Raw genomic sequence first — 20,690 nt, forward strand, 5'->3', positions numbered from 1 at the left:
GTTTATTACAGGTGCCATAAAAAACATAACATGAAGCCCAAATTGGTGTAATGGATTATTTCTATAACTAAAAATCAACGGAAACAATATTTGGTAGAAATATAAAGATCAGCCATAACCAGAGGAAAAGGTGACAGGTGATAGAATGAAAGGTGATAGAAATCAGACTTATTTTCTCTTACTTTTCTGCTTAGTTATATTTTGTTGATGAATCATAAGTCTGGGGGGATTCTGTTATTGTAGAAGTGACTTTCCCTTCCATAAAATAAGAGCAATTACACAGTTTTCACATGTAGTAATAAAAAAAATGGATAAACAATCAAACAAAACAAAACAAAAAAACTTTTCAAAAATAACAAATAGATTTGAAAAAAATGCTTGCAATGGCTTATATAGTTCTTAATCTGTAGTTGTATCGGACCTTAAATGACCAAGAGGTAAAAAAGCGTGGCCTGATTGAACCCTGATACCCTCGGCTATCTTTATGCTGTGCTAGTTGAAGTTAATTAGCCGGTCTTCATCTCTGTTTGACCCAGACGGTCCCTTTAAATCTGGGAAATGGGCCCGCTGTCACAAACAGAGCTGTGCGCCTGCGCACTGCGCATAGCAACTCTTTCGGGCCACGGAGACGAAGAGGGCTCACGAATGCACATTTTGGGGACGGAAAAAAGGTAAGACGAAGCTATATTATATAATCGACACTAAGGGAAGCTTATATCATTGGATGGAACTCGAGATCTTGCCCTCAGAATGAAAACCGTTCATTTTATCCACGCGTCGGTCATCCAAGGCATCCGAGGCTGAAGGCGCACTGATCCTACAAATCATCCGTGCATGTGAATACATTGGACGCTAATCACTTCCAACCCGATCACCGACCCACAGCCGCAAAAACAAGATTAAACCTAATGTAGTCACCGTGGACATCGCCTTGAGGACATTGCCGCACCTTTCCCTTATCCCGGGTTATTGTTGTAACGGGGCGGCGGCGCTTTGTTTAGGATGTTTCCGCTGCTCGTCATCTATTTTGGGCATCTGCGAGCAGGATTCCGGTAACACATTCATGTGTGTGCGCGTGTGTAACTCTGGCCAGCAGCCGCCATTGGTCACTGTCAGTTTAGTCAAGGATGAGCTCGTGTTGGCCACACAACGACGCCTTTCAACTCCTGGCTGTTCAGAAATGTTGGAGGTGCCTGAATATTGAATTATAGCCCGTAAGAGCATTTTTGCTGTTACCGATTTGATCTGCAATTATTCGCCGTGTCGTGTTTGGCAGCAATTTTCGTTAATTACCACTACAAGTTAAAACTCGTGCAAGTAGTCTTAATGTACACCATCTCCCTTTTCAGTCTTTTGTAAGCTTATTTGAATGTTCTTGTCGTCAAACTGCTTTTCTTAGTAACGAAACAAAAGAGGGAGGCTTTGGTTAATTACCCTCTTGTGTGTATCAGTGGGATCAAAGCTGTGCATTAATGTGTGTTTTTGGTTTTTCTACAGTTAAATCACCCCCAACACACTGGCAGGAATCATGGGGAGTGGTAAGTTTATTGACACTGCACTCGTGGTTTCATCCTGCAGGCAGACATTTGCATGAACTGAATCACTGCCAAATTCAAGCAGAAACTCCTCTCAGATTTCGTCTTTCTTCAACCTTGAGTGTTGATTTTCAGCCCGCACACATCTGTCCCTGGGACGTGACCCTATAGCTCTTCATTGTTGTATTTAACACAGTAACAGTTCCCGTTCCTTCCTACATTTGAGCTCTCCTGCTTTCTCTCTCTTTCCCTCTTGTACTAATCCCATTCCTTGAAGTTCTTAGTCATGCAGGGGCTGTTACTTATTAATATTTGGAGCATTACAAACACATCCAACTCTCCCAGGGCATGTTGCGGCATATTGTGCACAGTTTCTGTTGGAGAGTTTTTTTTTTTTTTTTTTTTTTTTTTGTGTGTGTGTATTTTCTTGATTGGTGAAACAGAGGGGTGCTCTGTCTCTCAAAGTTCATTCCACTTTCTCTTATGTGGCCCTGGAATGGATGCCTAAATCAAAGGAGCTTTTGTTTTTATGCAGAAATGTGGGCACAGAGCAGCGCTCGCCTCTGCTCTGCTGCCTCTCTCCTCGTTCCATTTTTTCGCTTCTTCCTTTTTTTCCCAACATCTCTGTCCTTTTGCCTCCTTTTCAATACACTCACTCACTCTTTGGATAATTCCTCTCGCTCTTGCTCCCTCCCACATGCTGTTCTGCTTACTGACTCTTACGCTGTTTTCCCTCTTTTCTCTCTCATTATCTTGTCCCTGCTTGTGGTCGCGATTCTCACACTTTTCTCTCACACTTCTCTCAGTCTTGTATCCTTTCTCTTACGCTGTCCTTGTCTCTGCCTCGCCCTCCCGTCTCCCCCCTCCACTTATCTCCTGTTGCTCTTTTCACAGTGTTCCTGCCAGCGGACGCAGCCCACTCGGTGCTGAGGCGGCTTCGGAGGGCCAACTTTCTGCTGGAGGAGATGAAGCCGGGCAATATCCAGAGGGAGTGCCGTGAGGAGGTCTGCACCTATGAGGAGGCCCGCGAGGCTTTTGAGAATGAAGAGAAGACGGTAAAATATTTTTTTTTTCCTCTCCTGAGCTTTGGACACAGGAGCAGAAAAGTAGAGGATGTGAAAACACCTGCTACTTCCCACTGTAGGATGACAGGGATTAGTTAGTTAGTCAGTTGTAATACTAATGCATAGATATCAACTCCAGCAGGCAGTCGTACTGAATAGATTGAGCAGCAACCCCACAGGGCAGAAAAAATCAAGTAAACACTGTAGTAACAAAGACTGCCCCTCCTCTAATGGCCCCTTAAGTTTGGCTCCAAAAGCGAGCCAATCCACATACACTTCCAGGATAAAATATCATATCAGGTTTGCAGCCTGATACAAAAACCGTTCCCTATGGCTGATTTTACCTGTCATGATGACTGAAGAAGGGCAAACTTTACGTAACCCACATGATTTGATTGTATTTAGGCTTAAAGGTAGAATTCTTAAGGACAGGGCTGGTTTGAGTGATGGGTGGGTGCCACAGCTGCTACTCCATGGGGACGCACTGGGGGTCTCATTCAAGTCCAACTCTGTTATTTGATTCATAATGCCAAAAAACCCAAGATGGCATTTTCCATTAAGTAATCAATCAATTTGCACAGGTGTCCTCAGGACAATACAAAAACTCTGTCTAGCTGCTTGGTTGTAGAGAACTGGACTCCAGTCTAGAGCCACCCAGTGTCCCAAAATGAAAAAAAGAGAGATTCAAACTACTCCTACTCCAGTGATTATTTTGTCCAACAGTGAAATCCCAGAACAAGAGAGGCAGCTTTTGGAATGTGAGTGTTTTTTCAGGAAGTGATTTTTGTCAACAGGAAGAACAGCCCAGTGCATGCTAGAGGGGGAAGCATATTTGTGAAACCCATTGTAAGTGGCCGGAGAGCAAAGTCACGCAGATGGACGTACACAGTCACGTGGTCTCTTTGTTCGGCTGTTGTTGCCTCCCGCCTTTGTGTTGCAGCGATCCAGATGAAAAAGTATTCACACTGTGGCCAGTGTGTGTGTGTGTGTGTGCTGTGACTCGGCTACTGTATGTTTGACGGTGTCTTGATGGAAACATTAGTCAATTGAAGTGGTTTTCACAGCACACGTGCCTGTGCTCTGACTCTGCAGAAAAGGTTTTGGGAGGAATATGTCCGGGAAAGCAGTCCATCTGGAGGCCTGGAGTCGGCGGTGGGCGGAGTCCACTCTCTGTACCTGATCGTGCCGTTGCTTCTGGTTTTGCTCATCATCGTTGCCATCGCCATCACTGTGTGGCGCTGCCACTCCCGTAAGCGCTCGCAGCGCAGCCCCAGTCTGGGACACTCGCATCACAACCACGTTCTGTCAGTGGTCTCCATGGACCAGTGGGGGAGGGAATACCACCACGGTGACCAATCAGAACTCAGTGTCCACAGCAGCCCAGCTTATCCTGGCTCCGAGATCACATCAGGGAGAGGAAGCGCAGGAGACCCGCCGCCATCTTATGAGGAGGCCGTGGGCCATACAGATGTCCAAATAGAGACAGAGCCGCCGCCACAGTATGAGGACATCGTGAACAACAGCTCCGCTAGAATGAGCGGTGGTCCAGGGAAGTAACTGCGTCTCTTAGCTACCACCCAAACAGAAGTCCTAACCTACACTAAGACCATCTTATTGTTAAGCAGTGCTACTACTGCGGCATCACCAGCCTTCCCCATTCAGCACACACAACAGAAACACTCCATAACTGTTGGGTCAGAGGACTAATGCAATCTTTTCTGGTGCCAGCTCTGAAATTTGCACTAACCTTTCATCACTGCGGTGAAGTAATGGCAGGACGGAGCAAGTGATTCTGCAATACCAAAACCAGTCAACATCTCTGCTGCGTTTCCTCAAAATGCATCGGCATTGTCACACTGCAGTAGATCATGTTGTTCAACAAAACATGAGAGAAGCCGCATGTGGCGTGAACAAGAGACGGCCCTCTTTGCCGTTGCCAAGGACAACCGTTCTAAGTGTAAATGGGGGTTGGATCGATGCTTTATTGTTGGATTAGTGCCAAGTTTGTTTTTTGTTTTTTAAACTTCAGTGGGCAGCATCTGATATTTTGTACATAGTTTTAATATCTTTAACTCTAGACAAAATAATATGTATAGTTTTCCATTTTAAAGTTTGTATTTTGTAATCAATAATCAGGCTGTTTTAAATTTGCATTAAGCCATATTATGTAACCGGGAGGAAGCAGAAACGATCTGAAAAAAAAGTTCAAATTAGTTTGTCATGGCTAACCCTGACACCAGCCAGTTAATAAATCACATACTGTAAAAGGTAAACAGCTTCCCACATATTGTATCAAAGGTAAATTAAGACCACACCGCACAACAAATGTTCAGGCTGAAGACGACAAAACAAAAAAGCATTCAGTCATGACTATATATTCTTCCATTGATGTTTTAATGTTAACATCAGCTATTTAATTCATTGTTGGTATCAAAATGATGTCCTAATGCAGGTTTTAAATAGTTATGTTTCCAAACTAATGCATCAATCCAACTTCATGATATGCTTTAGAATATCCTGGAGATTTGAGATCAGGCCACAAGCTGTAAAAAGGGTCGGTGTTTCGTGTACGCGTGTCAAATTTACTTCTATCTCGGCAACGCATGAAGCTCGGCCTGCACATGTGAGGTTAGGACTTGTCTGCACTGTTTGTACATGATGAGGCTCATGCCCACTTGTGGGCCACTGATAGTTGCTCAGAGCTTGCTTTGATTGTGAACCAACACCCCCCCCTCCCCCAAAAGCAGTTCTACTTCTAGACATGACGACAGAGTTTTGCACTGTACTACTTTCAGGAGCTGTGCAGTGACTTGCACTGGAATTAGGGCCAGAGAGCGGCAGAGACGGGAGCTTCCTGGATGAGATGTTCCTGTATCAAAATGTCTCTATGGATGAAGTTGATGTTTAGCATGTGCAATGAGCCTCTATACTGTATATGTGTATAGATTGTGTGTGTGTGTGTGTGTGTGTGTGTGTGAAAGTTAAAGTCAGATTGTTATTTTATGGCATAGGAGTTCAGTTTAATGCATTGATACTAATGTGACTACTGCAGTAGCTTGTGAACAAATGAAGGCACTTAAGTGTTTACGCTTCAGGTGAGTCATTTAATGAGAAGTAGGACAGTCTGTGTTTTGTTTTACATCATCGGCATCAGTCTCAGCAAAAGCGACGTTAATGTAAATTCACTGGAGAAGAGTGCTCATAATCGATATGCAATTTTGCTGTATACACGCCAAGACCAAAAATACCCGTCAAATCCTCTCCGACACCGATAAATGTAACATATTCCCTGTCTGCACCTCACAGACTTTGAGCACTGACTATTATTATTGTATTTGCGTTTGAGTTGACCTGTGAACCTCGGCACCTGCTGCGAACCTGAACCGAGCCGTGCTGGTAGAGGTTGTCACTCCGTTCAGGTCGGCGGTTGAACTGTTACTGACGCAGATTTATTTTTTTCTTCTTCTGGTTTTTACAATGCCTTACAAAAACAAAATGTTATACAACATTAAATGCAAGGGAACTTGTTATAAAAACCCTGACTTGTGCAAAAGCTTGAATTAACATTTGTAATAAAACATTTACAATGTGCTACGTGTATTCGTGTCATTCGGATCTCACTAGGATCATCGTTGTGTTTGGTGAGTGTAAAAGCCTTCTACTGTGTTTCTTCACAATGGATTTCATTGAGGATCATTTACATACAATAATACACCGAGTGCTAGACCGATGATTCAAACAGTTGACTCGGGGTCAATACATATGTAGTGGTGGTCCAAAATTGTGTAATATAAAGGGAAAATGACTAAATTAATTATAAGAGGAATAGCTTAAACAGTTGCGTTTTAAGTACATTTTTCTGTCTTCAAGTGGACACCTGGCCTGTGATTCACATTTATCTTCAGTCAAACATGATCCAAAATCCACATTTACTGCTGTTCAAACAAAGCGGGAGGTGACTCATTAACTTCCATTGAGAGAAAAACCCCCAGAGTAAACATGGCTCAGGAGGGAACCATTTCTTTTGTAGCTGCAACTGTCAAAAAAGAAAAATCATCCATTGTTTTGAGGAGACACAAGTGGACGTCAAAACTAGATTTATTGATAAGTGACAGCAGTGGTGATACATACACACACACTCACACGGAGGATGGCTCAGTTTGTCCTTTTTTCCTTTCAGCACTTCATTAAAAATGAGTAGAAGAGAGCACAATTCTTGACAGCTTCAAGTAGAGCAAGCCAAATTTATCCCTGACATAAATAAAAAATTAAATACAAACTCTTGCTAAAAGGAGCAATTCATCAGAGTGAGTGGACCTAAAAGCAGGTCACCGGTGAAGTTGCAATATTTGGTCTTTACTGTCCCAGACAGTGGAAATAAATCGAACAAAGCTCATTTGTCATAAACAACAGAGTCTAATCGTGTTTTTGCAGTGCAGTAAACTTTGAGGCTGATTTGACAAAATGTAGCAGGAGAGAAGGAAAAGTACCAGAGACAATTAGGTCTTCAAACAATTGCAATGTAACGTGATCAGGTAAATGTGGTGTTAAATGGAGCTCTTGTCAAACAGGTCAGAGGGTTTTCCTGGAACTGTTTTTTCGTTTCGACGTGTAACGCTGTGAACACTGAGCTCACACCCACTCCTTTGGGTTTCGTAACACGTCCAGCATCTCGGCTTCCTTGGTACCTTTGGCAGGCTCGTGCATGTACTCCCACCTGAGGATGAAAGAGGAGTTTGTTACCAGGAAACGCAGACAGCATGTTGTCATCACTAAATAGCAGGGATTTGTCAGCTTACTTGGCAGTGAGCGGGAGGGACATGAGGATGCTCTCAATTCTCGAGCCAGGCGTGGCCAGGCCGAACTTCACTCCCCTGTCGTACACCAGGTTGAATTCCACATATCTACAACACAAGCAACAAAACGCCAACTGGAGACACAAGCTTCATATGATTTATGATGCGTCAATCTCAAATTTGGTTTCTTTTTATAGTACTTCAAGCAATTTAAGACAATACGCTTAAAAACTATAAATCAATTCTGAGCAATAGAGATGCATTTTACATATTTAAAGTGGTCTGCACGTGAGGTTTAGCTGAACTGCAATTAAAACTTTGGATTTACAGTTTAATCAAAGATTTCATTTGTCTCAAATAGAACATTTTGTGAGTACAGTCTCGTTAGTTTTGCTCTCAAATCTACATTTAGAACAATAAGAATACAACAGTAACTCTATATCGGGACGGAAACTGCTGTAAATTGATCCTATTCACAACACAACATAGTGACGTGAACGAGGCTTAGTGGATAAAGAGCTACAACACAATATAAAGAACAATGGCTACCGCAGGTTACATCTACGCACATTTCGTTTGGGTTTTGTAGGGCAGCGGGTAAAAATATCACAGAAAGTACTTTTGTAAATTTTTGACAGTTTTTTTTCACCCCCTCGCCTGATTGTTTTCCTGACATAATGGTACGAAAACACATTTTATGTTTGTCAACTTTAAAAACAAAGAATTAAAAAAAAAAAAAAAAAAAAAAACTACTTGCTTAATGTTTCACTTTCATTGACATGACAAACACACATCCAGGTGTGATAAACAGAAACTTTATCCCTGATGAAATTTGCTAATCTGAATCATTTTCAAACAGTCTATAGTTTACTGAAGTTCACGAACGAGACTTAACCAGGACTCACTCATACCCATTACTTCAGCCCAACCTCCTACCACAAGTCAGCCATCCAATCAATGAGTGAGTTTCTAACTCACTACAACACTTCCTCTCATTCATAAACTAGCCCTTTCGCTCATTCTCCAACTAGATGACTCCCTATGGAGGCAGTGAGCTCTGCCAGGATCTGCACTGGCTTTGGACCACACAGGCAGTGGATGGAGTCCAAGTCTGAGTAGATTAGGTCTGAAAACTGCAGCTTCAATAGCTGACCAAACAATGAAAGTGAGAGTACTTAAAAAAAAAAAAAAAAAAAAAAAAAGAAGAAAAGATTCTAAAACTCCAGCCCATTTAACATAAGTGCTGTGAACTTTGTGACGTTACCTGGAGGAACTGAAAGTGAGAATAAATACGGTCAAATCAGTGAAATCATAGCGGGCTACATTTTTAATTTCCTGCCTGCATTCTCTACTTACCTCCCTCGGCGCACCTGCTGCCAATCCTTCTCCTCATCTGTAAAGGTGTCATTGAGATGTTTGTAGACAATGGGAAGGTAACAAGGCACCACAGTGTGAGCACAGCTCTTTACGAAATTGAACGCTTCTTCCTGATTCGGGGAGTCGAGGTCGTCAAAGAAGATCCCACCTATACCACGGGTTTCTCCTCTGTGGCGGACGTAGAAGTATCGGTCGCACCTGGACGGCAAAAGCATTGGACCGCATAATTACTCACTTCAAGTCAAGCCACGGGTTTGAATGAGAAAACAGCGAACACGTCCCCCACTGGAGGCAGAATAATCTTCCTACAAGTATTTCTGCAGGTCAACCCAGGCTGAACCAGCTGCTGTACGCAGCCTCATATCAACTGAACAAATTAGTCTTTTCACCCAACTCAAATGATGACTAATGACTAATGACAAATGACTAATGCATTTCTCAATACGTCACTTTATTTCCGAGATTCAAAATGAAAAATATGTTGAAAGCATTAACAAAACTGCAAGCGACAGCAGATAAAACCACACCCATCCTTTCCATTTCCACACCGGTCACTGACTTGGCTCTTGTTACTGCTCAACGGTTTTTCTGTGTATGCAGATTTTAGGCAGAGACTTCTTCTTATCACCATCTAACAGTGAGGATACGCCCATTGTAAGGCGCACACATATAAACACACACAAATACAAAGAAATCCAGCCTGATGATGCACCCGTTCAGTTTCGCACACGCACAGCATCGTCAATTTTACACACCCACACAAAACTGATGTAATGGTACCATTTCTTGAAGTCAGGGTAGTACTGTGGGTCGTGCTTGTCACAAGCCTCCTTCAGGGTGTTGTGGAAGTGAAAGGCATCTTCTTTATCAACATAAACTGGGGTCAGGTCTGTTCCTCCACCAAACCACCACTGTTTAGAGCCTGGAAAACATACACACACACACAAAGAGCAGGAAGAAGGAAACACAGCTTATCATTCATCAACATGCTCAATAGTGTGACTGACACCAAGACACATCTGTAGGGTTGACACTGATAGAGTTAAATGAATTACTAGGATTCGGTAAGTTGAAACTTTTAATCGCTTTAATTCTTCTCAACAAGAAGGAGCAAAGTACTCAACACAGATCAAAATGATGCTCAGAAGGCGTTTCTTTTAAACAGCATTTCACTTGAGTGAGTTGCAGCTGCAGGAATTCTTTCTCATCTCAGAACTGATTTAGAGCGGTTCTCAATTTAACACCAGTGATCACATCCTCATGTGGTTAATGACGACCTGGTCGCATGATAACAAACTTTTAACTGGAACGTGACACTCTATATCACGTTCCATATATGTGATTCAGCTTACCGAATCCTAGTCATCACTTCAACTCCAACACACTCACCATCCTCCTCTTCAATCTCAAAGTATCTGTAGTTGAAGTGCACTGTGGGTATATGGGGGTTCTTGGGGTGGATGACGGAGCTCACACCCATGGCACAAAATGGCAGCTTTCCTGAAAGAAATAGAAAATGTACAAGTTCAACACAGCCACGGCTGAGCATTTTGCTGATATCTGAGTGTAATTGTGCGAGTAGGTGCTGGGTCTAAATATATTGGTTATTTCTATAGTGTGTAGCTGAATAAAGGTAACCACCTCTGGCCGTAAGCAATATCAGACCTTTAGCAAAACTCACCATCTTTCCCTTTGAGGACTTTTCCTCTGCTCCTCATCTGCTTTGCTGCTTCCTCAGTCAGGTTCCCAAACACCACCGACACATTAACCCCTGCCTTCTCAAACACCTTTCCATCCTGCATCACGCAGCTGATTCCTCCACCACCTTGCACAAAAAAAAAAAAAATTAAATTCAAGACATTGAATTTGTTGTTCTGTTTCCTGGTAGCTCCACCTTAGGCCTGTGTATGACTGTATTAGAATATCTAAAAAAAAAAATAGTGATTACAGAAACTCATAATTACATTACAGTGAGATTAAGATTTAAAAATAAAATAAATATAGTTACACACTGAATTTAGGCTAGTCCACTACCTTCCTTCCTCTCCCACCGGTCCACCTTGAAGCTCCCACCGTCCACCTCTTGTAAGGCTTTGCAAAACTCGGTCTGCGTCTTCATGATCAGCATCTCCATTTTGGTACTCATATCCTCCTTTCTATTCTGCAGCACACTGATGTCGGTCACTGGATGGGACATGAACTCCCGGCATCTCTCCACGATGTCTTCCTCTTCCTTGCTCACCCTGGTTGCCATCTCTGCACGTTGGAAGTGGTTAGCATTGGCCAAAAACCCCGCCACAGCCGCGGCAGCCGTCACCGCTGCGGCTCCACTGAGTGCCAGGACTCCCCTCCTGGTTCGTCCAGCTGCAGATCTGCCTGCAGTCCCATGGGACATGAAGCGTGCGCCGGTGCTCCTGGAAAACCATCTTGCTCCCGGAAGCAAAGTCACTGACGGGTTATGAGTGGTGGGTAACAACAACCCCGAGTCTCCTGCTTTAGCGAGGCCCATTAAATGTGGACTCAAACATCGTCTGGTGGTGGCCTGAGCCGTTTTCCTTGCCGAAACAAAGACAATAGTAGCCATTGCTAAGATAAAGACCCGCTTCTCTGTCAGTACGTGACAGACGTGACTAGTATAATAGGTAGACGCAACATTATCAGAAGTTGAGCCTACGTGCTGCTATCTATTTAAAAGTCAAGCAAATGGGCGTGTGGTTTCTGGGTACTGATAGCTGGGAATGCGGGAAACGTAGTTTTCTTTTACTCGCGATGCTCACGGCGCTGTTATACAAGCCTATTGTAAACTGCATTACCCAGAGTGCAGTGCGTCTAAACACGAACGTGCTCAAGGATTTCTCATGTGCCCCGTGGTTAACCTTATCAGTCATTTACGAACCATCCTAGACCTTTTATTACTGTTAGGGTAAAACTTATTTCAAACGTACCATTTATCATTGTCTGCTGTAACCCATGGTTTGAGTGACCAGCAGTCAAATTCCTGTGTTAAACCTCACACATGGTTTAATTTCAGAAAACCTCTAAATAGTCCAAAATATCCCCAAAAAAACAAACAAAAAAAACCAAAACAAACACAAATAATGCGTTGCCATAGATATGGCCGGAAGGTTCCAATCCTCCTACCATAGACAAATATATTATGTCTATGTCCCCTACGAGCTTCTTCTTCTTCTTTTTCTTCCTTGGGCTTCTTTCGCCACACTTACCAATCGTATCTGGGGTCCGTTTCGAAAAAAAGCAAAAAACAAAACTAAGATTGGAAAAATATGTATTTGTAATATTTGTTCATTCATCTATTCATTTAAAATGTCCTCTTCCACGAAACACGTCACTCCCGATTGATCTATTTCCACCAACAAGCGTTTATAAACCTGAATAGAAAGCAGTTAACTGCTCCAATACTAGCTTTAACAATACATCTTGCTTACACGCTGATGCTTCATAATGAAATATGCCAAGCGCAAAGATTATACCGGGTTGCCTGGTTTTACATTTCTGTTTTTACTGTTTTACTTGAGTGGCTGTGGGATCTCACCTCACATATTCCTGTGTATACAAAATAATAAATTGACAGTAAATCATTCTACCACAACCCAGCATACACACGAATCTGAAGACACGTCAATTTAACGTTTCCAGTTCCTCAAACGGTTTTGACATCCACTGTCTTTGCCTTAAGAGACACTTCTAGCTTTTGTCTAGCTTTTTAAAAAAATCCTACAAAATTCAGTAAATATTTTTTTATGAATACCCTTTGTGTGTTTGTTATATCGTTGGTGATAAAAAAAAACAACAAAAAAAAAACAAAACAAAACAAAAATTGGCGTGTGTACTTTTGTGCGCATGCGCAAGTAGTAAAGCGTGTTGTTGGTCACTATGGCGACAGGTCTATTAAACCTTTTAGTGCTGTAGAAGGACTCGAAGCAGATTATGTGCATAGGTGCTGGTCCACAGACTGCCACGCAGTATGTGGGACAGCTAAATGGAGAAATAGTCAGAAAAACAACCTGGAAATTATTTCGCTGGTTCTACTGATCAAGAGAACTGCGCAAGAAGCTGCTGCTGGTGAGTTAAAGAGCAACAAACAACCACACTGCTTGTATTTTTTTTAACGCTATTTTTATTTTTATTTTTGAATCCATGGGGAGATAGAAAGGAAATAAGTTAAAAGAAAAACATTAACAGGATTTTTATATGTGCACGCTCTGCTCTTCGGTGCATTTATCTGTCCTGTCCTGTTTTTTTTTTCTAATCCACAGAGCTATAAAAATAAACTGGATTACACAATAAGCGTTATAACTTGTCTTGAATCCATTAAAAAAGGTTCTGAGTAATAGTATTTTTAGAAGTGAGAAAAGTAACGGAAAAAAATTAGCATTATGTTGTTGTATTTGTGATTAAAAACAAAAATATGAGATAACAGTTAACCAGGCAGTACATCTACCAGTAGATGTCGACAAATTACGGGTTCAGCCCAGTATGGTCTGAATAGGTCTGGTTAAAAAGTGGGTTTTAGGTTTGAAATAAAGTCTCTATATAATTGACTTGATTTAATTTATGCCACAGCAATAAAAATGTAGGAGTGCATGAAAATGAAAGTAAATATATAATTAAGGATATTTGGCTTGTGATTTGTTTTATTTGCTGTTGTATATTTGTTGTAATATCCCGTTCTATACTTCAGTCAACATGATAACATTTCCAGTCTCCTATCTCAATGGATCTCTGGCCACAGTCACTATCTACAAAGTATGTAACTGTGATGTCACGTGGTTGACCCTTTTCCATAGATAAATGCATCTCTGCCATATTTGTGCTAAGTTTTTCCTCATAACATTTTGCCAAAAAATTTTGTAAGAATTACATACATTGAGTGTAAGCATAAGAATATTTTCATGTTGAGCCATGTGTTTCATATATATGCTTTTCATTTTGAGCCAAGATGTAAGCTTTATCCCAAGGCTGATGGGATCAACTAAAATATTACAATTCAAAGTCAAACAACCACAAATGTCAACGTCACTTTTGTACATATGTCTTCACAGATCATCTTTGTTTGGGGTCAAGAAGGTTATTCTGGTATACTGACGGTGGCATTAACCCCCAGATGAATAAGAACTATTCTACATTGTTAGCTTTTTTCCGCCATGGTTAAGTTTTAAATAGATTTAAATTATATGGTCCTGGACTGACTAAATTAAAATAATTTTTTTGTCTCCTTTCACTTGTGTAAAAAAAGTCAAACTCCCACATTTCCATGTCTTTTTCTTTCATCTCCTTGTGGTAGATTATGACTGAGATTGTTTGCACAAGATCTCAGGAGGAGTATGAAGATGATTTTGAAAAGGATCTGGATTGGCTGATCAGTGAGGAGAGCCGAAGTGAGGACCATGTAAGTTTGGCCTTGCTGCACAACAAATTTGCACAAAACTTATTGTACATCTTTTTTCTTCTTTATTGATCACACTGCTTGTAGTTTTACTGCGTGAAATTACACGTGGAGTTCTGCTCTAGTTACTGCAGACTATGTTCGGCTTGTTTCACTTACCCACAGAGCGCTCTGAAAGTGTCACAGTTGATAGTGTTGAGTTACCTGACTGGACACATCTCACTGTTTGCATTTGAAATCAATGCTGGTGACATACATTGGTATACTTTCACTGCTCCACTGCCAGATGCAATATTGATGAGCAAACAAACATATCTGTTATCACACTAGCACACTATTACCTGTGAAGTGTTGATGTGGCTCTTTCGTCTACATTCAAACTCGAGCAATGAATGCACAGTGTGTCTGCCTTATCTACCTCACAGGGTCCCGACTACGAGGACATAGAGGCAGATATAGACAAAGAACTGGAGGAGGATGAAAAACAACAAGGAGGGAAAAGAAAGGAGAAAAGAAGCAAAAAATCAGAGCAGTTGGAAGAGGATGATGAGAGGTGGCCTTCTCCTATGGAGCCATTGGAGTATGATTCAGATCGAGATAGCCCAAGTAAATCCTTACCTATAGTTCCACCTCCTCCAGAGATTGATGACCAGACCAACGAGGAAAAGAAATACATATTGGACAAGATCCAACAGGCTAACAGGGAACTGCAGGAACAGGAAACTCCGGATATGACAAGAAGGAGGCGGCTTCATTTTAAAGAGAAGCTGGTGGACCTAGTGGTGGCTCCAGTCCAGTTTGAGAAAAATGGCAACGGTGGGGAGTTAGAAGGCGCGAGAGCCAACAAGGATGTGCGAGCCAAGGATGTAGATACAGACACTGAAGTGTCAGGGAAGATGTCTGAGTTAAAACTTTCCCCTCGTGATGAAAACAGGGGATACAGAGGGTCAAGCTCTGAGGGAGGGCAGGGATCAAAGGAGGGCAAAGTGCTTGTGGAAAAGGATGGGAAATTTGACCTTGTAAGCATGAAAGAAGTGGAGAGTCAAAGTCTTCTCCCTCCTATAGCAAACAGTTTCAGTGACTTTTCCCACTCCTTACCATGTATCCAACAGCAGACTGTGAACACCAGAAAGACCCACACTTCCTCCTCCACTGCTCAGATCCGTATTGGCTCTTCCTCTTTTCATCTGGGTGTCGATCACCTTCGGGCACCTAGACCTCCAGCACAGCCCAGGATCAGGCCCAGTTCAGCAGGCCAAAGCCAGAGAAGCAGCCAAAGGAGAGACAGCAAACGGCGGGTGCAGTCTGCCACCGGAACACCCTTCCAGGCCACCTATATACTCTCCCCCCAACAGAAAGACCTGCTGCAAAGGACCCAGGAGAGGAAGGAGAGGCTGGCCAGAGAGGTAGGGAGTGCGTATAGTTAACGAGACCGTAGTAGAAATCAAGAATAAAATGAAATATCATTGATTTGTACAGTCTCTCTGGCCTTTGGTGACCTGCTTTATTTACTGTGTACTTATTAGCTCATGCTTGCCCTTCTCTTGTTTTTTTACCGGTCAGGCAGAGGAGAGAAAACGCGAGGGAGAGGAGTTGAAGAGGCAGGAGAACGAGCAGGCGTTCAAAGCCTGGTTGATGAGGAAAAGAGAACAGCTTCATGAGGAGAGAAGGATCATCCGAGCCCAGGAGTTAGAGAGCATGAACTCGAAAGTATGGCCACAAAAGGGCTAAACAACCCACGAAAATACAAATACAAAGTTAGAGTGAGGACACCCGATTTGAATGTTATTATGCCACCAAATTACTACAGTATATCACTTGTTTCCATTCCCATAGGTATGGCCAGAAAGTTCCAATCTCCACCTCCTATGAGCTTAGTGGGCTTTTTTTGCCTCACTCATCAGTCATATCTGCTACTGTTGTAATTGTCTGAAGGGGTTCGTTTTAGCAAGAGCAAACACACTGTTATGTTGCTTTGACCAAACCAAACAAGGCTGTATTCATATGGGAAAATGGCCTACTTAGCGGGTTTGGAGGTGGCACCTATTGGCCATTTCTATGGGGTGACAAAACTCTTCATGTTCTAGTTGATAAGATTTGAATCAGGCAACAAACCAAAAAAGCATCTACGAACCCGTCATTTTCTTATTTGCTTTGTTAGACAAAAGCCAAATTTTATGTGTACAGTGACTGCGTTCGGACTCACAGAGAGGAAAATGATTATCCTCAAAATGATCCTGCACATTTTGTCCCAAAATCTTTATAAACTCATTCTTCATTCTTTTATGTTAAAATGAACCTACTATTTTAAAAAGAAAAAGGATTTTCTTTTAACGTCTGCTTCCTCTCACAGAGAGACTCCGTTGACCCAGAGGGAGCCTTCAAGTTGTGGCTTCAGAGGAAGTACGAACAGCAGCAGAAAGAGAGGCAGCTCGTGGAGATGAGGAGGCTCGAAGAGGACGGTGGTTACTTGTTACACAGTCGTGAGGAGTGTGAACGTGCCTTCAAACTGTGAGTTTGATCCTTTTTGTCTTTTTTAGATGAGGGGTGGAGCAATGAAACCTTTGTTACCCGTTCAATGATTTAATGCTACAGTAGTAATCTCTCTGCTCTCATTTTCCTACATTACTGAGCCTGAGTAAAGACGAATAAACCAATTTATTAATAACATCTTTGTTTTTCTCACTTGACATTGAGTTCAGTTGGGTTTTGCAGGTTGAATATATTCAGAGTCTGTCTGAGTCTACGGAAACGTTGAGGAAGCCAGAAGTTATTGTGGTCCTTTAAAAGGAAAAACTGGAAGTTTGTTACAGTCCAGTGCTTTGGAGGTTCATTTTTGAGTTGGGGACAATAAGGAAACATGTAACACCTTATGATGCATTTTTGTGTTTAACAGCAGACATATCCAGGAAATAAAGAAAAAGGAATACTCTTCAGCTTTAATGCAATCAGACAGATCAGACAATATCTGATGTAAATAAAAATAAAAGAATAAAGATATAAGCACTCACCTCACAGGCCTCATTAGGCATTTGGACTGTAGGTCAGCAAAATGTCTCAAAGGAAGCCCTGGAAATCTTTTTTTCAGTTGACCCCTAAGCTAGAGTTGAATTAAACTAGTTACTGACTTCTTCTCTCCTCAGCTGGCTGAGGAGGAAACGGGCAGAGAAGCGAGCAGAGCAGCAGATGGCCCGAGAGCACTCCCGCAGGTTGGTGCTGGAGGAGAGACGAGCACGACGCATGAGAGACCTTATGTGCAGCGTCAATGAAACCAAATCCTTCAGGTTTACTGAACAGCTGGCCTACCACTTCTAAACAAGACTAAACAAACATGTCCTCTGAATTTCACACTTCACGTGGAGTCGTCTAAATTAATAGATTAGATTGATATATTGGAATCCATTTTATAACAGCAATCTATTCCTACAGTAATTCAACCACAAACTGAACAGCACAAGAAGGAGTGTGAATTATTAGGCATGTTTTTTTTTTTCCAGTTTTTATTTAATTTTATTTTATTTTGTGCTGTGTTAAAGCATATTTATAAAAATGGAAACCATAGCGACCTCTTCTCAGTGTAAATATTTATTGGTATATAATCCAAAAGTCCAAAGGTTTACTATATATATACATATACTTTATATGTGTTATGATGAATGCAGTGTTAGATGGACCTTACTTTATCTATAGTATACCCTAAGAAGTAAACCATTTCTAGCTGTTTGACTTTTTTTTTTATCAGTGTTTGATTACTTGTTGGGCATCTGGAAAGTGTTCAGTTGTCCCTTCAAGGCTTCCACAATTGGTTTTTATGCTCATTTCAAACTAGATTTATTTCCTTTTCTGTGATCAATCAAACACATAATTCTCCTAAAGCACAAAAACAGATTTTTGGAACCTCTTATAAAATTAATAGAAATGAAAGATCGAAATATTCTATTATATATGCTATAAGTAATCAGACTTTGTTTTGACACTGCTTCTTACAGCTAATACTGGTCCTTTCTATGATTTTAGAATTTAAATTCCAAACACTTTCGTGACCTCACCCACATTGCTGCTCACCAGTTCAGCAGGTCGGCAAAGTCTTCCTTGACTTTATAAAACTAACTCTGCTAAACTAATCCAGAAAAAAAGCAAAAACTGACAAATAGCAAAACAATATTGATTTGTGCCGCTATCTCTCCCTCAGTGAGCCCGAGGCTCATGGGTTTTTCATGGCGGCACCTGCTGGTACTCACTCTCTGCCCAGGGCAGAAGGTCAGTGAGACCAGGAGGCCATCAGGTTTCTCAAGAGATGAGCCCCACAACTCTTATCTTTTGGAGGGTCTTCTGGCAGCAACTGACGGGTGGAAGAAGCAGCTGTTAAGCGATGAGTACTGCTCAAAGAGGGCTGAGCCCTGGCAACTACAGTTCAAGAATAGCTAATTGAGCACAAAACAGAGAGATGACATAAAAATAAACTTACCATGTGATCGTCATATCTGCTCATATTCAGTGTCTTCTGGATTAATGGCTGGAACAACTGAACCCATCTTATGTAGATCCTCAGCCATAGTGTTGATGGCCAATTTAGCTCATGATATATCTTGTAACAAACGCATGAAACAACCTCATGGACAAGCTAACAAGGCTAAAACCTCACTTTTAGGATAGGGGGAGTTTAACTGCAGTCCACCAGGAACTAAGTACATTTATGAGCCTTAATTAAGAGGGCAAACACTATATAAGGTTTTCACCGCTGATGGTTTCTGTCAGAGCGAAAATACAGTTGTGAGTTGGAGGGAACTGTCCATACTCCTTCAGAACAGAATTGGGTTCCAAGAAAAGCATTTAAAGTAACCAAAAGTACAGCAGATAATGTTGTAGGCAGCTCACAGTGCAGCACTTTACACAGCACTTTACCCATCAGGTTTTTACAGGAAGTGGCCAAACAGAAGCCATTCCATACTAAAAGCACAAGACAGCCCATTAGTAGTTTGACAAAATGCACCTGAATGAGTCTCAGACCACGAGATGGAAACTTAGCATCACCTCACTAATACCGTCCCTATGGTGATGAGTGAAAACCTTTTTCAGGGAGCTCAGGATCTCAGACTGGGATTAATGTCGACTTTTCAACAGGGAAACGATCAGAAGCATATCAGCAAGTAAAGAAAGAAGTGGCTTCAGTCAAAGTGCTGGAGTGGGCCAGGTCCAGACTCGGGATCTAAACCCAGCTGGGTCAAACGTGCTTTGACCAAGCAAGGGCTCTGAATATGGACCTAAATAGTTTTTCATTCTTTCATCTTAACTATGACATATGACACGAATGAATAAAAACAATACTCAGTTGCATATAGATTTGGAAGATTTGTTTGCTTTTTAATTTACACATACACATGTTTGTGTGGTACAGCATTTCATGATTAAATATCAGTGAGACAAAAGTGGCCAACCTAATAAAACAACAGGATTCCATTTCCTGTTAGCACAATGAATTTGTGTAGAAAAACAAAGTTGCTCTTTTACGTTTGCTTTCATGGGATTTACAGTGCACGACTCGACCTCTCATCTGAATCATCAACACAAATATAAACCATACAAATACATATTCCTTGAAACAGGAATGATTGGCATCTTTTATGAAAAAAAATGTCCTCATATTAAATGCAGACAGGAGCTGTCTAGTATTTAAAGACATAAATAAGAGTAAAACATAAACACACACACACACACACACACATACACTCACCATGTCCTCACATCAGTGAACATTCAAACCAGTATTCTGCTTTGTTATTACGAGTGAACTGAAAAAAACTAAACAAAAGCAGAAAAACAGTGCACTGCCTACTTTGAAAATAATTCATACTGGCACAAGAACGTCAAAACTGAATAATGTAACGTTGTTAGTAACATGTTTAACTGTACCATTTGTGAGGATGATAATGAATATAAGTTAAAACTACTGACCACTGAAAGTTAGGCATTTTACAACAACTATATATTGATCGTATTTTCGAATAATTAAACCAATTGGAAATATTGTCCAGAGCAGGAGCACAATCCAAAGCAGGGAAACGTTATCTTCACAGTTCAGTGAGATTACAGGTATGAGTTACATGAAACACTGAAAGACAAAGGACCAAAAGGCAAACTTAGATTTTACACAAACAAAAACTGAAAACACAAAAGGACAATATCATTAACCTTGCACTTCAAACAGTACAAAAATAAAAATGTTCTGATCCAAAGGTCATTCAATAAATAGTTGAAATACATATCTATCTATCTATACATACATAGATAGATATACAGATATCTATCTATGTATGTATATATATATGGAGGAGTTTCATTGGAGAGGGTGCCTCTACAGTTCATCTTTAGGGTTGATGTTGAGGCCTTGATCCAAAACAGACTGCGTGTCCAAAGCTTGGATCACCTCATCTGCCTGTAGCCTCTCCTGGAGAAGAAAAACAAAAATGAGTAAAACTTGAAATTGAGATGAATCCAACAGCTTTATTTA

General features: G+C 41.3%; 4 protein-coding genes across 6 annotated transcripts in view; 2 read left to right on the forward strand and 2 right to left on the reverse strand.

The window, feature by feature from the left end:
- Positions 1-584: 584 nt before the first annotated feature.
- Positions 585-6,190, forward strand: prrg1 (proline rich Gla (G-carboxyglutamic acid) 1). 2 transcript variants are annotated; one of them, XM_075485419.1, is made up of 4 exons: positions 585-671; positions 1,498-1,538; positions 2,430-2,590; positions 3,692-6,190. In XM_075485419.1, the coding sequence occupies exons 2-4, from the start codon at positions 1,529-1,531 to the stop codon at positions 4,154-4,156; spliced, it is 636 nt and encodes a 211-aa protein (XP_075341534.1). In that variant the 5' UTR covers positions 585-671; positions 1,498-1,528; the 3' UTR covers positions 4,157-6,190. The 2 variants fall into 2 exon arrangements, with proteins under 2 accessions (XP_075341534.1, XP_075341535.1); XM_075485420.1 differs by lacking the exon at positions 585-671 and adding an exon at positions 1,110-1,214.
- A 489-nt stretch (positions 6,191-6,679) lies between these two features.
- Positions 6,680-11,496, reverse strand: cpox (coproporphyrinogen oxidase). Its single transcript, XM_075485418.1, has 7 exons — positions 10,807-11,496; positions 10,454-10,597; positions 10,162-10,272; positions 9,553-9,694; positions 8,752-8,970; positions 7,399-7,503; positions 6,680-7,316 (listed from the first exon to the last, which is right to left on the reverse strand). Exons 1-7 carry the CDS (start codon positions 11,354-11,356, stop codon positions 7,232-7,234), a joined length of 1,356 nt encoding a protein of 451 aa, XP_075341533.1. The 5' UTR covers positions 11,357-11,496; the 3' UTR covers positions 6,680-7,231.
- Positions 11,236-20,034, forward strand: ccdc181 (coiled-coil domain containing 181). Of its 2 annotated transcripts, XM_075485416.1 has the most exons (6): positions 11,236-12,855; positions 14,078-14,182; positions 14,605-15,585; positions 15,743-15,889; positions 16,533-16,690; positions 17,323-20,034. In XM_075485416.1, exons 2-6 carry the CDS (start codon positions 14,081-14,083, stop codon positions 17,492-17,494), a joined length of 1,560 nt encoding a protein of 519 aa, XP_075341531.1. In that variant the 5' UTR covers positions 11,236-12,855; positions 14,078-14,080; the 3' UTR covers positions 17,495-20,034. The 2 variants fall into 2 exon arrangements, with proteins under 2 accessions (XP_075341531.1, XP_075341532.1); XM_075485417.1 differs by lacking the exon at positions 14,078-14,182.
- Positions 19,521-20,690, reverse strand: part of p3h2 (prolyl 3-hydroxylase 2) — a 57,081-nt gene continuing 55,911 nt past the window's right edge. The window contains exon 15 of the mRNA XM_075485415.1: positions 19,521-20,627. Within this exon, the coding sequence (XP_075341530.1) occupies positions 20,535-20,627 (93 nt within the window). The 3' untranslated portion in view covers positions 19,521-20,534. The remainder of the gene's footprint in view (positions 20,628-20,690) is intronic.

Source organism: Odontesthes bonariensis, chromosome 15 (assembly GCF_027942865.1).
Source record: "Odontesthes bonariensis isolate fOdoBon6 chromosome 15, fOdoBon6.hap1, whole genome shotgun sequence".
Classification (NCBI taxonomy): domain Eukaryota; kingdom Metazoa; phylum Chordata; class Actinopteri; order Atheriniformes; family Atherinopsidae; genus Odontesthes; species Odontesthes bonariensis.

What these genes read in the sequence shown, in the direction of transcription:
- prrg1 (XM_075485419.1), top strand. An exon ending in TTGAGAATGAAGAGAAGACG is followed by an intron (nt 2,591 to 3,691) that starts GTAAAATATTTT and finishes CTGACTCTGCAG; the next exon opens with AAAAGGTTTTGGGAGGAATA.
- cpox (XM_075485418.1), bottom strand. Translation starts at nt 11,356, where the DNA reads ATGGCTACTATTGTCTTTGTTTCGGCAAGGAAAACGGCTCAGGCCACC. An exon ending in CCGGTGGGAGAGGAAGGAAG is followed by an intron (nt 10,598 to 10,806) that starts GTAGTGGACTAG and finishes TTTTTGTGCAAG; the next exon opens with GTGGTGGAGGAATCAGCTGC. An exon ending in CAGCAGGTGCGCCGAGGGAG is followed by an intron (nt 7,504 to 8,751) that starts GTAAGTAGAGAA and finishes CTTGTGTTGTAG; the next exon opens with ATATGTGGAATTCAACCTGG.
- ccdc181 (XM_075485416.1), top strand. Translation starts at nt 14,081, where the DNA reads ATGACTGAGATTGTTTGCACAAGATCTCAGGAGGAGTATGAAGATGAT. An exon ending in TAGAGAGCATGAACTCGAAA is followed by an intron (nt 15,890 to 16,532) that starts GTATGGCCACAA and finishes TTCCTCTCACAG; the next exon opens with AGAGACTCCGTTGACCCAGA. An exon ending in TGTGAACGTGCCTTCAAACT is followed by an intron (nt 16,691 to 17,322) that starts GTGAGTTTGATC and finishes TTCTCTCCTCAG; the next exon opens with CTGGCTGAGGAGGAAACGGG.